General features: G+C 38.5%; 1 protein-coding gene across 1 annotated transcript in view; it reads right to left on the reverse strand.

Annotated features, from left to right (window-relative positions):
- Positions 1–17,783, reverse strand: part of CEP170 (centrosomal protein 170) — a 103,342-nt gene that overhangs the window by 50,817 nt on the left and 34,742 nt on the right. The window contains exons 4-8 of the mRNA XM_054712941.1: positions 16,769–16,847; positions 11,349–11,407; positions 11,098–11,260; positions 9,047–9,181; positions 44–517 (exon numbers count right to left, since the gene is read on the reverse strand). Coding sequence (XP_054568916.1) covers positions 44–517; positions 9,047–9,181; positions 11,098–11,260; positions 11,349–11,407; positions 16,769–16,847 — 910 coding nt within the window. The remainder of the gene's footprint in view (positions 1–43; positions 518–9,046; positions 9,182–11,097; positions 11,261–11,348; positions 11,408–16,768; positions 16,848–17,783) is intronic.

Raw genomic sequence — 17,783 nt, forward strand, 5'->3', positions numbered from 1 at the left:
TTATCAGAATATAGGAAGTTCGGAAACGATCAATTCACTTTACCTTTCAACCTTTTCAAGTAAACGGGAACATCACTCTTAATACTTTTGGAATCGTCTTCGGTTCTCTCCCAGACCATCTGAGGAGGGTTGTTCTGAGCTAGCCAGTCGGCGACTTTGTTTTCTGGGGCCATCATTCCAGTCTGAATGCCCGGCAGGTCTTGAGTTCCAGAAGACTTCCTGGACTTGTGGCGCTGCTCAGAAGTAAATTTGGTCACATGGTCTCTAATCGTTACCTTCCCTGGGGCACTGTCATCAAATTCAATGGTAAAGGAAGCATGCCCTGCACCTGTGGTATGGGAGCTCGCTGTGTCTCTTGTTGGGATTTCATGGATAGTGCTTTCTGTGATTTGTGACGGCTGCTGGAACTCTTTTGTAGGGATTTCAAAATAACTTGGTTCCCTACATAAAGGAAAAAGTACTTCTTCATTTGCAGCTGCAGACTGTTCCTCAACTTGCTTGGCATCTAAGCTGCACCCTAATGAGAAAAATAAGAGAAAATTCAAAATATTTGGGAGCTTCTAGCATTTGAAGGAGTCAAGAGAACCAGAAGTCAGATCCCAGCCTGGATGAACACAAAGGGCAAATGTCACAGAGAAGAAATCATTTCGGTTGTGAACATGGTATTCAGGCACCAACAGGAGATGCAAGGTGAGTAGCAGCCATGGCAAAGGATAGCAAAGCAGTTAAGAGATGGACTTTGAATGGCTAGGGACATGTTCTTTCCAACTGGGATTTAGAAATCATCGAGGTGCAAAAGAATTGAAATCAAATGGAGATGGAGATATATGTTCATTGTATATATTATATATCTCGAGTGACAGGAAAAAGATGAATTTCCTTATCAAGTAAGAAGAATGAAATATCTGAAATACCTTGAACACAAGTAGAGCTCCTAGGAGAACAGGTGCTCAAGTGAGGAAGCGCACATGAAGTCAGTATGTAAGCGATGCTCTACAAGTAATGATCCCACTTACCATTCTTCCCCTTCACATTCAGAACCACTACTTATAGAATGACCAAAACAATACCCTGACGTGTGATCCTTGCAGGAAGATACATTTTATAAAGAATAAAAGAATTTTAAAGACAAAGCATGTGGTTTGCCTGCAGCGTTGCAATCCAAGCAGCAGTGTGGAAAAATAAAAGTAGAAATTCAGTTGCCAGCCATTCATTGCAGAAGAAAATTCATGTACATTTCTATACAGCAGAATATGTACAAGTGTCAAAAATCCTTGAGAAAAGCTGAATTATAAAATCAGATCAACAACAAGAGTTGGCAGAAGAAGTAAATAGCACGGGAGCGCTACCATTCGTCTATTGTCCAGAAGCGAATATAAAGGCATAAAAATAAAAATAAACACATTTATACAGAAAGCATGTAAAGGCATAGAAATGAAAATGATAATTGAAATGTTTTAAGTATGTGTTATCAGAAGTGCAAATGCAATATATATGTATGTGTATATATATATACACATATATATACATATATACACATACATATATGTATATATTTTTTTAAAGATTAAACTGCCCTGTTTTTCAGGAAGCAATTGACCATGGCTATTATCAAGATGGTAAAGAGTGAGTTCAAATGAAAAATATTTCCCTAAAGCTCAAACAGCATTCTTTTTGAAAATACATTGGTGGAAACCATCTGCAGATAATTTATTAGGAGGAAAAGGCAATGCAGGGATAGCAAGTTGTTTCCAATCATTTTCTAATTAAGTGAAGTATTTAGTCTTTTGAAACATCTGTTGGAATATTACATCTTGATGGGATTCTTCAGGTGCTGTAATTGACTTCTTGGCATATTCTGAATATGAAACAATCATAACACTGTTTGCTTTTAGGGTATAGAAGATTGGGACGGCAACATTTCTGTAACCAAAAGCATGGGGTAGTGTATAGAAGACATCAAGCTAATTAGCTTTTCTAACTAAAGAAAGCAAAAAAAAAAAAAAAAGCAAAAAAAAATCTATGCAGAAGAGAAACAATATCCAACCAAAACAATCTAAATGTAAAAATGACCTTTTTCAGTCTACTTAGTTTATTCACCACTGAAAATGAAAAAAATTATATCAAGAACAACTCTACATTATCAAAGCAAATATTTTACATGCTATTTGAAAGGTTATACAAGACTTAATAATTTAAAGTCACATTTAAAATTTTACTTTATTAAAAAGTTAATATATCTTTTTCTTAATAACAAAATGTCCACTTGGATTTGAATATTTACTCTAAAGATCTATCACTTAAAATTCCTGTGACAGTATAATGCATTGACCACTTGACATATATTAATAAACTTATTAATACATGTTATTTTTTATTTTTTTCATGCATTGATTGATTTATTATGTACAATGTACTGTACTTGACCAATTCCATATAGTACAACTGGTTTATAAACTATGCTCCCAACAGAGATACCTAATCATTCCTTCCTTCTGCTTTGCTCATCCTTCAGATAACAGTAACACTAGGGACAAAGGGTGGTAGTTTTCTATAAAACAATGTGGCTGAATTGCGATGTAAAAACCACCAAGAGCTGGTCTAGAGATATATGATTTACGTCCACTTGCCACTTAGCACTCAAAGCAATATTTTCCTCCCTTGGGAATGAAAAGTTCCCAGTTACTATAACACACTTTCAACATATCTTCACATTCTAACAGCAGAGACCAACAAGTGCACACGACTGCTTTTAAGGTTATTGTTCCCTTAGTCCTACTGCAAAATCGCCTTTACTCCAAGGACTAGGGACCTGAGACTGGTACAAGTTAGCATCGACTCTACCCAGAAGTCAGTTATCTAACACCATCGAGTAGCACTTTAGAGTAGGGAGGCAGCATGTTAGGATCCGATGGTTATAACCAGGCGGCCTGGTTCAGTAAAGAGCAGGGATAAGACTTCAAATCGGATTAGATCCTGTCTCTATCAGCCTTCAGTTCTCATTTTCCTCCCAAACGAGGAAATAGTACTATCTATCCCTAAGACTGCTGTGAACATTTAGTGAGATAGTATTGAGTGAGATCATGCAAGTTACTCAGAACACAGCCTGGCACAAGTAGGCACACAAATAAACGTCTCTCTCTTGTCCTGCCCCAAATCTCCAACATGGTTAAGAATGAGGAAAACGACCAACTAAAACCAAAAACCTAACTCTAAGAAACCCAAGACAGACATGACGCCTATTCTCTCATATCTGCGGCCTTCACCAACAAGGAAGTTCCTCTTGAGAGCCCAGTGAGGCTTAGGTCAGAAGTTTTACTAGGAAGTAAGAGTCAAGGTGTAGAGAGAAGACTAAAATGGCCAAGGGGAGACATGGCTCAGAGACACAAGCCCAAACCATTCCGTGTACAAGGCGTACACACAGCCCTTCAAAGTCTCCCAAGGACATGGCTGTAACGTATCACAGTTCCATGTTCTCTACTCAATATTCCTCACTTAATATTCATGATTCCAAGTCATAAAGCAAACATTTTAATTACATTCCGCCTCCTCTGCTTGGAAAGGCAGCGATATGGGTAATTCATTTCATAGAAATACAGGAAATCATTCAACTTTGTAAAAAAATTGTCAGTTGTAAAAGTTCAGTCATCTGGAAAATTCATTATGGGGAAGAATTCCTTTCTCAGAAGATAAGAAAAACAGATCAAGTGTGGGCCCACTATATTTAGGAAGTGTAGGCCTACTAGGAAAATTAGGGCTTTTCCAAATTAAAACAGAGATATAAACAGCTTTCCTCTCTTAGGAAACTGAAAGAACATATTCTGGAATTATGAATTATGAATTCTGGAACATAAGACTCTTAATCCATTTCTCTTCCAAATCTATTTTGTTTATACTAAAATACACCAAATAATATACGAAATATACTAACACTTTATACTAATATTTTATTTACACTGATACTGTTGTTAATCTAAATTCTAGATACTTAAAATTTTTTAATAACTATGTTAGAATTTTGTTTACCTAAATCAGAGCAATTGGTGATAATACCCTAACTTGTTTAAAATATTTTATGACTGAGTGACCTTCCAGGGGATCCTATAATACACAGAATCCAGGAAAAGAAGTTCCCTTTATTCTTCTGTACTAAATTAAATAAAATATTACACTAACTCAAGATTACACAGACTCTAATGTGAAGGCTTCTTCTCCCTAGTATATCCAAGTACTTGGTATAACAAACCACTTTTGCTTGAAAGGAGTTACAACCTGCAAGTGTTTAAATTTAGTTTGATGAGATTAAAAATCAATATAAAAGAGACAGAAATCTACTCCTCACAGTTGTGCACACCTTCTCAAAATGTATGCAATGCTTAAAGGCCTTTCACTGTAACCTAAATAAATGTGTAAACCAAGGGAGCAGGTAGAAGAGCATACCTCGCCCTGGCTGGTGTGGCTCAGTTGGTTGAGCACAGTCCCATGCACTGCAAGGTCCCAGGTTCAATTCCCAGTCAAGAGCACATGCCCAGGTTTTGGGCTCGATCCCCAGTAGGGGGTGTGCTAGAGGCAGCAGATTGATGTTTCTCTCTCTCTCACTCCCTGTCCCTTTCTCTCTCTAAAATCCAGAGACAAGCATACCTGTAGCTAAAATGAGGACTGATTTTTCTCTAATAGGACTCAAAATATTCACACAATTTCAGGAGAACTTGATTGCTCTGATGTACAGATTGGCTTCTAGAGTGTTTAGGCTACGTGGTAAGTCTGTAGAGATTCTGGAAACAAGGGGACCCTCAGAGAGGAACATCAAAAATAACCAGGTAGTAGACAGATACTCTATTCTTTCTGGAATGTTCACCTGTCATGATTAAGTACTAAGATTTTACTTCTAAAATTTGGTAATCAAGAAGCAAATGTCTTTTTGTTTTACCAAACAAGTATGCTTAGAGAAGAAATAATTAAACTAATAAGCATTTGTGTTTCATGATTTCAAAGATTTTTTAAACAAAAACAACTTAATTTCAAAATGATGACATGAAATAACATTTAGTATATGTTTTCAAATTGATTCTACAATCTATGCTGGCATCATAAATTATTTCAGGCCAGTAAATATTTTGTTTTTCTCATGCTATATTTAAAAAGACTATAAATGATAAATCTGAAACAATATCTTTATACTAATATAAGAAAACAAGTGAGCCCAGCTGGCATGACTCAGTGGTTGAGTATCAACCTATGAACCAGGAGGTCACGGTCCGATTCCTAGTCAAGGGCACATGCCCGTGTTGGGAACTCAATCCCCAGTGTGGGGTGTGCAGGGGACAGCTGATCAATGATTCGCTCTCATCACTGATGTTTCTCTCTCTCTCCCCCTTCCTCTCTAAAAGTCAATAAAAATATATTTAAAAAAAAGAAAGCAAGTGAGACTCTCATAAGGCTCTTAATCAGCTGGATCCTGACTGCATGCTTTAAGCTATTTATCACAAGATGTAAATCACTTAATTCCTTCCTCCTCAAAAATAATCCCAAGATTACAAGACAGCTTTTGTCATCTGGCAGAGATAACACTCCGATGAGAGGTCACACAAGCTGATAATCATTTAAGAATTTAGTTTGGTTCACATAGATAAAATTACTGGGAGATACCTCACGGTTTGCAATTTATTTTATTAAGCTGAGGTCTGAGGGGCCAATTTTTCATGCCAATTTATTTTTGGAGTGTTTTTCCAAATCTCTGTACTCTATGAAGCATATATTTTTGGAGCGTGTGTATGTGTAATGGCTGCTGAAATGTTAACTGCTTATGGTTAAAAGGTGGACTTGGGCCCTCGCTGGTTTGGCTCAGTGGATAGAGCGTCAGCCTGTGGACTGAAGGGTCCCAGGTTCGATTCCGGTTGTAGGCTTGATCCCCAGCAGGAAGTGTGCAGGAGGCAGCCAATCAATGGTTCTCTCTCATCATTGATGTTTCTATCTCTCTTTCCTTCTCCCTTCCTCTCTGAAATCAATAAAAATATATTTAAAAAAAAAAAGAAAGAAAAAATATCCTCTAGTGAGGATTATCAAACAAATAAATAAAATAAACCTTTAAAAAAAAAAAAGAATGTGGACTCAGGAGTCGAGCTGCCTGGGTTAAAATCCCCACTACACTATTTGCTAGCTGGGTGACCTTGGTAAGGAAATTCACATGGCTGCACCTCAGTTTCCTTATCTATAAAATGGGGAAAATTACAGTAACAGTCTCCAGGTATTGCTGAGAATTAAATGATAAACATACGCAGTGTACTAACAAGAGTGTCTGGTTAAGTAAGAATCACTGAAGTGTTAGCTATTATTTATAAGCCATGATTCTGTCTCCAGGAGAGAAATTACACATACACTTCACTGTATTCTACAAGTTATAGATTTCAGATTTCAAAAGTCATTTTGTGTGAGGGGGAGGAATAGATTTTGAATGGCAAGATAAAATCACCCTCACAATTAGTTTCAGAATTTGGCAATAGTTACAATCTGCTGTGTTTTCTTTTAAATTAACCTCCATAATCAGTACCTTTTCCCCTCTCCTCTCTATGAGGTGGCTCCAGTGCACCGTGGTAATACGTGATCCTTGAAATAAGGAACTTAAGTTTAGATGAGAAGGCATAAATACAAAACACTGAATGAAAGTGTTATATATCAGCAATACATATATACAGCTACACTTAGAATACTTTGTCACCTGATGTTTGTGTGTATATATCTGTGGGGCTAAAGCAGGCAGGCATTACAGTACAATTTATGTGGGAAGCCACTGGTAGACAGTCTAAAAACAACTGGTTGTGGGACATAAGGCTCTTAAGGAAAGTGGGACATAATTAGAACTTGGACATAAAATCTATTTGGCAGGCAAACGACAGCCACTGTAGTTTTTATTTTTTAATGAAAATAAAGAACTGAGATTTTTTAATGCAAAATGGACTGCAGGAGGGTTGAAACTGGAAGTAGGAAGTTCAATTATGACTGAGTGAAAAAAAAAAAAAGAAAAGGCAACAGTGAGAAGAGAAGATATGAAGATTTCAGATGAAGGAGACATTCTTGACCGCCTTCCAATATCCATTTCCTGTACCTCCTCCTCCAAGAACTCCAACATTCCCGGGAATCTCCTCTTCCCCGACACAGCTCATGTGCCTTAGAGCAAAACTAACCCCACACAGCGTCAGGGTGGGCAAGGCTGGCTGAAGGATAGTCTCTTAACCCTTGCCAGGGGTTGGTTCAGAAACAAGGGGGTGACCTACTCATGAACCTGACAGAGGCCGATGAGATGAGAGATATGCTGAAAATGTTGGGGAGAATTCCTCTTGCAACTGCGGGGGTCCCCTGGAAGCAATCTTTGCTACTTCCTGCTGGCTGTGATCCGACAGCACACACCCCGGATTGCTGCTGGCAGGCAGCCTGCGTGTGCGGGGGAACTGCCCGGTATGCAGCCACTGTGGGTAGAAGGGCTGAGAGATGGACAGAAACAGCCAGTGGATGACACTGTTGAGATGCTGCCCTAACCAATCCTGAAGAGACTCAGATACTTTAAAAAAATATATTGTTATTGATCCCAGAGAGGAAGTGAGAGGGAGAGAGAGATAGAAACATCAATGATGAGAATCATTGATCAGCTGCCTCCAGCATGCCCCACGCTGGTTACTGAGCTTGCAACCCGGGCATGTGCCCTGACCAGAAATCGAACCGTGACCTCCTGGTTCATAGGTTGACACTCAACCACTGAGCCACGCTGACTGGGTGAGACTTAGTTATTTAAGCCATTGAATACCTTTCCTGTTTAGTCTCAGGAAGCATGTCTGTTACTTGCATGTGAGGGTATGCTAACAACACCCCAAGTTTCTGAGCTTGGGCATCAAGAAACCTGTGTTGGTCTCAGGCAAGGAAGCTGTGAGGCGAACTGATCCGGAAAGTTCTAACTTCAACTGGGGGCAAAATCAAACCAAGTTGATAAAGGCAGCTTTCGGAGACACGTGTCCTGGAAAAATCAGAGCACATTTAAAGAACCAGTGTCCTTATTCTCCAGCTACACAAAAATGTCCTATTTCTCTTGCAGGACCTGGGTCACAGGTAGCAAACTGACAAGTGCTCTGATGGTATCTGCCCTTGACTCAGAGCTGGTTCCCATGCTGCTCCTGGTGCCCGCATTTAGTTCCTGCAGGCCTGGATCCTTATCTGCGTTACCACTGACTCCAGGCCATAGGTTATGGACAGCTCACACCACTAGTTCCTGAAAACCTTGATTTTCCGGCTGATGGGCACTTAGTTCATTACTACACCCCTCCAGCAACAGGAAGAATATATTTCCTGACAACTAACTTGAGATTCTGACCCACAACTATGTCTTCATTCTGGCTGCTGAGCTAAGCTAATGTTGTTGCTACCATATCCCAACAAACTGGATAAACTGAGGCTTGAAAGGTTTAAATTTCATGTCATATTTCTAAACATCAGAGAAATTGTTCATTTAAAAACCTATATATACAAAAGGCTAATATGCAAAGTGTCCCCTCAGGAGTTTGAGCAGGAGTTTGATTGCTCGCTATGATTTACGCTGACCACCAGGAGGTGGTGTGGAACGAAGGAAGGCCCCGGCCGGCAGCTGGAAGGCCCCAATTGGCCCTGATCGCTGGCCAGGCCTAGGTATCCTACCCATGCACAAATTTCGTGCACCGGGCTTCTAGTATAATTATATGCTTGTGAACCTAATGAAATTAGTTGTATTTTGAAATAAACTGTCCAACTACATTATTATGTTTTCCCAAGTTTTAACAATCTCATAAAAAAAACTGCATGCCCCATATCACATTTTTAAATGATTAATAAAGATAATGGAATTAATAATTTATGTGAGAATCATTCAGAATGAATTAAAATTACAATGTTAATGTCATTAAAATATTCATCAACTTTTAAAAAAATCAAATTACAGAGTAGTAGATATCACTTTTTAGGGTAGACAGGTTTGTTACCCGATAATAATATCCCCAAATCTCATAATCTGAGATTTTTTTACCTGAGGTTCCAGTTTCATGATTTTTTTCTTCTGGTTTGCCATTTGACTTGAAAGCTCTTTTTTCATCCACCTCATCTTCGCCCCACCATGAAGGCTGCCCATATAATGGAGTACCGCGGGGCATGGCAGAAGTATCTGGAAAGAGGTAGGAAAAATCTGTCTAAAGCATATGAAACAGAAAGAAACAATGCTTTGCAGACATTAGAATTGCCTGGTTGATTTGTGAAATGAAAAATATAGTCTAGGCAGCTGAAAAGTACGTAAGTTAAATAACAACTTAGTATTTGTATAAGACCTTATTGAATGTTGGACAGGACTAAAGAAATTGTATTTTGCACTCGTTATTATCTAAGTAATGCAAACTGCTGAGCCCAATAACTTTCTACTCAACCATAATCAGTTATTTGGTCAACAGAAATGACTCCTTAAGTCTAAATATAAAAGACTAGAGGCCCGGTGCACGAAATTCATGCACGGGTGTGTGTGTGTGTGTGTCCCTTAGCCCAGCCTTCACCCTCTCCAATCTGGGACCCCTCAACTGTCCGATTAGGGATCGGGTCTAAACAGACAGTTGGACATCCTTCTCACAATCCAGGACTGCTGGCTCCCAACCACTCGCCTGCCTGCCTGCCTGATTGACCCTAACTGCTTCAGCCTGCCAGCTTGATCATCCCTTAACCACTCCCCTGATAGCCTGATCGACATCTAACTGCTCCCCTGCCAGCCCGATTGCCCCTAACTGCCCTCCCCTGATGTCCTGGTCACCCCTAACTGCTCTCCCCTGCTGGCCTGGTTGCCCCCAACTGCCCTCCCCTGCTGGTCTGGTTGCCCCCAACTGCCCTCCCCTGCAGGCCTGGGCCCCCCCAACTGTCCTTCCCTGCAGGCCTGGTCCCCCTCAACTGCCCTCCCCTGCAGGCCTGGGTGCCCCCCCAAATATCTTCCACTGCAGGCCTGGTTACCCCCAACTGTCCTCCCCTGTTGGCCATCTTGTGGTGGCCATCTGTGTCCACATGGGGGCGGCCATCTTGTGTGTTGGAGTGATGGTCAATTTGCATATTACCTCTTTATTAGATAGGATTAAAGTAAATTTTTGTATGAGTGACTAAAAATTTTTTTAAAGCCACAGGGCATTGCATATTAACTAAATTTAAACTTGCTGTTAATAGGACTAACAGATTTACATTTTTTTAAAATATATTTTATTGATTTTCCACAGAGAGGAAGGGAGAGGGACAGAGAGTTAGAAACATCGATGAGAGAGAAACATCGACCAGCTGCCTCCTGCACACCCCCCACCGGGGATGTGCCCGCAAGCAAGGTACATGCCCTTGACCGGAATCGAACCTGGGACCTTTCAGTCCGCAGACCGACGCTCTATCCACTGAGCCAAACCAGTTTCAGCCAGATTTACATTTGAACAAATTTGGCAATGCCTCTCCATTTAAAAAATTGCTTTTGTATGAAAGGGATTATTTATCTAAAGCATTTTTTACAGTTTCTGGAACATAATAAATATGATCATTGTGATGATGCAGCATCAGTGGGTATTTCCTATTAATTCACTTCAGTTATTATAATTCAGAAGAAAAAGCAAACACATGTGAATTAATAAAAATACTGTAAGGTGAATTACATTTCATTCCCTTACATATTTAAACATATGAAACACACCTACATACAACTGCCATAGAATATGGTTTATAATGCTTTGTAGCGAAAGCACTGACTGCATTAAAATCCATTGTGAACTGTTGTTGTTGGGCTGGGGAGGGACCGCGGGAGGGCTCCAGGGAGTGTCCAGCCCATCTGGCCCAGTCCTCATGGGCCAGACCCCAGCAGCAGGCTAACCTACCAGTCAGAGCGTCTGCCCCGGTGGTCAGTGTGCATCTAGCGATTGGTCGACCAGTCAAAGGAACAATTAGCACATTAGCCTTTTATATACAGTATATACTATAGATTATTACTATCTGGACATGGACAAGATTTTGAGAACAAAGCCTGCCACTTCACAATCAAGTATAAACATGGTATCTTCAACGAGGGGAGCATACCCAGGGCCTTCTCCTCGGCCTTCAGGGCCTCGGTGGCTTTGTGCTGAACTTCCGGTGGAGGATCTGCCACCTTCGAATCCACGCTTTTGGCACAAGCAGATTTGGATGACTCTGGTTCTGAAGATTTTTGGGACAATTGGAGCTGAATGGTAAACTTCTCGTGCTAGAAAACATTGCAGTGAAACATCCATGAATGAAACCAACCCTAGTAAACAGTAGGTTTACGAAAGAAATAAGGAAAAGCTTTTTACCTTTAGAGCTTCTTCAGGGACCCTCATTTCTCCTCGTACTACAGTGAAAAGATTTGTATGTGAACAGGGCTAAGGAAGAATACAATTTCAAAATTGTCCTATTTGAAGCAGGGAATTCTAGCAAAATTAGTACATCCCCCTAAGGCTTAAATGTTAAACTGTGCTCACAAATATAACATTTTTCCATTTTAAATACCAAAGAAAATCTTGATATCTAGCAAGTAATTCTACACTTAGGCAACAATGGCCTCTAAGCAAATAACTGGGTAATGAATCTGAACACAAAAGACATTTTCAGTTCTACCAATGGGACTGAAAAGAAAGAGCACCCGGATCAAATCATATTGACAGCTAATCACAAACATGTAAAAGGAAGTAACTCATCAGTGATTACCCCGAGTAAATCCTGAAGGAATTCGATGACTCAGACTCTCAGCACTGATAAAAATACAGTTCATATGAGAATGTAAAACAAGTGCTATAATTAGGGTCCTTACAGCAACCACAGCCATCTCAGCCCCACGAATTGCCATGAGGGTCAGGTTACATGATCCCACAACGGATTCTATACAGATCAGAACCAAGTGCTGCATGGAATGAATGCTTTCATTATTATGCCCCAAAGAACAATGCCTCTTGTATATTAAAAAGATCTCCCACTACACAGTGGAGGTCACGTTTCCCACCATTACTTAATCCTGGAATGAAAGGACTTTTATACCATGTGCGATACCAATTCACAGCACCCATGACTTCAAGGGGAGGAAGCTATAATCACCATGACTACTTGGGGGAAAATAAAGGCTTCTCATGCATTAGGAGCAGTACATTTGTAAGGGTATTTAACCTATATTTCTACTCATTCAAATAATAAAAACTCAGAATTTTTTAGAGTTGTAAAGAGCTTTGGGGAATCTACCTTTCATTTCCATTACCCAGCTTCCTGTTCCATAGTGAATGAACTTGAGGATTGGAGGGGCAGACCCCAAAGACAATACTCTCCTCACCTGATCCCAGGCTGGGGCTCCCCTATCACTTTGCACTGCTCCCTGTAGCTGTGAAACATTAAGATTCCCCTTTTTGTTATGAACACATGCTGGTACTTATTTGCTGGTACATATGCAAGTGTGTATTTCATAACTAAGTACATTTAATGAAAAATAAAAGTCAAGTAGTTTTGCCTTACTCCCAAGAAACTCATTAACAGCTGAAGATTCAGAGCATCCTTACATTTACAATGGAAAACAGAGCATCTTTTATAAATGGAAAGCTATTTCTATTTTTTATTTTTATTGATTTTAGAGAGAAAGGGAGAGGGAGAGAAATACATAGATGTGAGAGTGGAACATCGACTGGTTGCCTCCTGTACGTACCCCAGCCGGGGATTGAACCCACAACCTGGTATGTGCCCTGACAGGGAATTGAACAGGCAACCTTTCGGTGCATCTGATGACGCTCAACCAACTGAGCCACACAGGCCAGGGTCATGTCTATTTGTTCAATGGGAAACACCAATGATGTTAGCCAGCTGTGAGGGTTCTCTGGTGCTTCCAGGTAGCTCCTGGGAAAGGCGGGGGGGCCTTAAAGGCTATTCCCCGAGGCTAGCCTGGAGTATCACCTTTAGACTAAGACTCTCTCTAAGATCAGGGAAAACTTGAGACTTCTTGAACTTTACCTACCAAAAAGATTCCTGTGTGTCGGCCTACCAAAGAACTCGGGAATCCTCTGGTTTAGTTCATGAGTTTCCTGAGAACTCTGGCATGACTGTGAGATTCTGAGGCTGCCCTCACCCCAAATTTTATCTTCAAAGCTACCACCTTTCTTGAGGTAGAGACCTAAGTGACTGTTTTTGCTGCTTAAGAAAAATGACAAACTAAGGTACAATTACTTAAGATGAGAGTAAGCTGCAAAATAAACAATATAGAGTCATATATCAATTATATCTGAATTTTTAAAAATTAACTTACAAAAACTTTAATTCTTGTTTATAAAAATCATAATATTTATAGGCTAATTCCCTATTTCCTTACATATGATTGTAATTCTAATCATTCCTATGTTTAATTTAATCAGGAAATGTTTACCTAAAAGTGGCATCATGGGAACTCATCTACATACTAGTAATGTGACCTCTGACACCATCCTTTAACTTAATGATAACTAAGACCAGAAAGAGCAACATTTTCAATCCTTTCAGTTACTCCTAGGGGCCTGGCCTTAAAACACCAGGGGGCAGATATCATTGTGAGCACATCTTTCAAAAAGTATTTTAAAAATTAAGTCATTAAGTTGTTTCACTGGGGAAATACCAACACAAAAGAAATGGGGGAAATTTTTAAAAATTTCCCAAATATTACATAATGAGATTTTGTTACTTGAGACAAGATTTCCAGTGTTTCAGAAAGTGTTGTATTCTCAAACAACTGAGATGGGTATTAATATTCTCTTAAAAACTGTGCTATCTTACTAAGATATGTCACTCGCATGGTGTTGAAGACACTGATGAGTGAGAATATTGGAATACAGTTATTTTAAACAATGAAAAGAATGGGAATAAAGTACTTTTTTTCTAAATTTATATATTTTTATGATTTAAAAAATACACATATAAGGCTATTTTTTAAAATTTTCCTTAAAGTTAGCCCCCAATTTTTTCTTTTGAATCTTCTCATTGGGAAAATTCCCTATTTGATATCTGATAATGAAATATACAATTATGCTACATTAGGGTCCACAGTGTACTAAGATCCTAACAGATACCCAAGGGGTTTTCCTTATGGCAGCCTGGCCAGTGTTGCTCAGTGGTTGAGCATCAACTCATGAACCAAGAGGTCACTGGTTCAATTCCTGGTCAGGGCACATGTCTGGGTTGTGGGCTTGATCCCCAGTAGGGGGGCACACAGGAGGCAACCGATCAGTGTTTCTATCTCTCTATCCTTCTGCCTTTCTCTCTCTCTAAAATACCTAAAAACATATTTAAAAAAAATAAACAAAAAAAAAAGAAAAAAAGTTATGTCAGAAAACCATTCAAGGGAAAAATTTTAATCTATTAATTTTGTCTATAATTTTGGAAAAACATGCATTTTACTTTAGCAGATGAATACCTTGTCCGACTTGCAGTAGACCCTATTCTACAGGAAAAGTGTTAAAAAAAACAACCGATTTTAACTTTTCTTCTAGGCTTCATTCTTTTATCAAATAGCTCATCTGAATTTCTTAAATTTAGTTCTTTTGAGTTTTGAAAATACCTTTCATTTTAAAAATTTGAAAAGTTGCCCCAACTGGTTTGGCTAAGTGGCTAGAGCATCAGCCTGCAGACTGAAGGGTCCTGGGTTCAATTTCAGTCAAGGGTACATGCCCGTGGGGATTGCGAGCAAGAGGCAGCTGATCAATGACTCTTTCTCATCATTGATGCTTCTACCTCTCTCTCCCTCTCTGAAATCAATAAAAAATATATATATATTTTAAAAAGTTAAAATAAATTAAAATTTGAAAAGTGTGTTATTTTTTTATGGATATTAACCACATTAATCAGGAAAAATCTTCACGTCTCTGGAAAAAGAGTGAATTTTTAATTATGTTTATCCCCTCTAAATTATTTTAGCAGTCATCATCTACACTGCCAAACAAACTGTTCCAAGTATAGACAAGTCATGGTCACCACCCATATTTCCTATTTTCTCATGTTTTGAAATAGCTGGTGCCAAATGGTTCAGGAGGTACTTAAATATAATATCCATTTGCATTTATTTTTTGATTAAACATATTACGCTGGTGGAAAATGACCCATGAATAAAGGTTTTAATGCTAATTCTTAATCATTTTATGGGATACATATTTTAAAAAGGATTTAAAATATACAACTCAAAAGTGTTAATGTTGAATGGTTTCACTTTTCACATGTTCCTTAGGCTCTACAAGTGTAAAGGTTATGTGATGTGCTACAAAACTAGTTTTTCATCAAGTTTAAGTTAAATATAAAATAATAATTACTTATGCTCTAAGAACAATTTTAAAGTGTTAGTGCATTTAATTTATCTAAGTATCAATTCTACTTATCCGAGACTACATTTTCTCTGCTAGTGATAAAAATCCATCCAAGTAGCTAATATGTTGAATATATTCCTCAATATCAAATTCCAGGTAAAGGTAGTAATTGAAAAAATTAACACTCAAGAAAAATATTCAGCACAATGTGGAATATCAATAAGTCCTTTTTACAAAGCTTATTGCTTTGAATAGATGGACATGTTCTTCTTCTTCTTCAACCAATCATATCCTTTTTCTTTACTGGTGATTCTTTGCCCTAGCGTACGCAGTAGGAGTCATGTCCCTGTTCAGTTCTTAGAATCCTATTTTTTATTTTTATTTTTTATTTATTATTATTTTTTAAATATATATTTTTATTGATTTCAGAGAGGAAGGAAGAGGGAGAGAGAGATAGAAACATCCATGAAGAGAGAGAATCATGGATCGGCTGCCTCCTGCAAGTCCCCCACTGGGGATCAAGCCCACAACCCAGGCATGTGCCCTTGACCGGAATCAAACCTGGGACCTTTCAGTTCGCAGGCCGACGCTCTATCCACTGAGCCAAACCGGCTAGGGCTAGAATCCTATTTTTAAACAAAAGATTTTAAAATACACACTAAGTGGCCCAGCCAGTGTGGCTCAGTGGATGAGCGTCGACCTATGAACCAGGAGGTCACGGTTCAATTCCGCTCAGGGAACATGCCCGGGTTACGGGCTCGATCCCCAGTGTGGGGCGTGTAGGAGGCAGCTGATCAATGATTCTCTGTCATCATTGATGTTTCTATCTCTCTCTCCCTCTTCCCTTTCTCTCTGAAATCAATACAAATATTTAAAAAATAAAAAATAAAGAAGTAAAATAAAATACTCACTAAGTGCATAATGTACTTAATCAGGGAGTGTGGGTCTTAGAAGACACAGTGTATTAACAATTTTGAATTAACTAAGCAAAGAGATGAAATAAATAAAATGGAGTAAAAGTAGGAATGAAAGGCAAGGCAGGGTTAAATTTGTACATTCCTCCCGGAGGTTGATCTGTGCCATTATCATCCAACCAAAAAAAAAAAAAAAGTCTCCGGGCTGGGCTAATATTAAACATTCCCCTGTCCTCTCCCCAGTTACATTCTTTGATATCCAAGCTACATATGTAATAGCACTGCAGGGAGACCAATGTTAAAAATAGAGGGGTCCATCAAATTTTCCAGAATTATTTTTAGGAGCAGGCATAGCAACATTATATGTAATTTTTAAACACGTATTTCAGTATGGAAAGGCACAGAGACTTCTAGCATGCCTGTACTGAGAATTTTTATGTCTAAAGAAAAATGTTAATGTACACCAGAGTAGAGATTTTTGAATGAATTTAATAAATGCACAAAATCAGATAAGGATATCATATCCAAATCTCAGCTTATCTTCAAGTTTCAAGGTGATATAAGTCTGTTCTGGAATCCTTACATCATTCACAAAAGTCTACAAGGAAAAAGACGAAATGTTAGGTTTACAGATGAAGCATTAATTACTACATTTCAGACAAATACTCAAAACTTTTACATAACATATGGTGGCTCATACAGTTTGTGTGTCATAACATGTGTCATGCATCTCATACGCTGGTAAAATACTCCATACTAAGCACTTCATCTCATGACTATTAACACAGAGAGAAGCAGGTCGCAGCCTACGCCCACCAGACTGCCAAGACAAATCTAACACCTAACACAGCCAAGAAGAGCTTTTAACCTGAAGCCGGCAAGTTATAAAGGGCCCTTAACTCTCCACGTCATCAGAATGTACTGGACTCAGTTTTAGTTCTTTTTGGACAATTCTAATTATTTCCGAGGATTGCTATTTCATTACTTTTATTCTTAGAATTTTTTTAAAGAACAAGAAGAAAATTTACTTTCTAAGAAAACGAAATAAAACTCATTCTGTTTTACAGTTGCGATGAGTCCTTTGGACCCTTTTATGAATCTAATACACATATGAGATCTTAGTGATCTTATTTTTCCTGTTTCATAAAACATTCTACTATTTCACTAGCCTGTAATTACTTCACCATTACACATCAATTTTTTTAACTATGCAGAAAATGACCAAAACAAGAATATAGAATAATGGAATTACCTAACATAAACTATCCAACAGAAATAGATTGCAAGCCACAGATATACTGTTAAATTTTCTAGCAGGCACATTAATGAGGTAAAAAGAAAGAGGTAAAATTAATATTTCTTTTCTGTTCTTTTTAAAAATTTATTGTTGAAATTATTACAACAGATGCCCCCTCATTTTTCCCCCACTGATCCCTTCCACCCCACACTCACTCCTTCCAGGCCTTTTAATTTGATCCATATGTCCAAAATAGTACCATTTCAACAAATAATGAATATAAAAATTCATAAGATA

The sequence above is a fragment of the Eptesicus fuscus genome, chromosome 24 (assembly GCF_027574615.1).
Source record: "Eptesicus fuscus isolate TK198812 chromosome 24, DD_ASM_mEF_20220401, whole genome shotgun sequence".
In the NCBI taxonomy this organism is placed as follows: domain Eukaryota; kingdom Metazoa; phylum Chordata; class Mammalia; order Chiroptera; family Vespertilionidae; genus Eptesicus; species Eptesicus fuscus.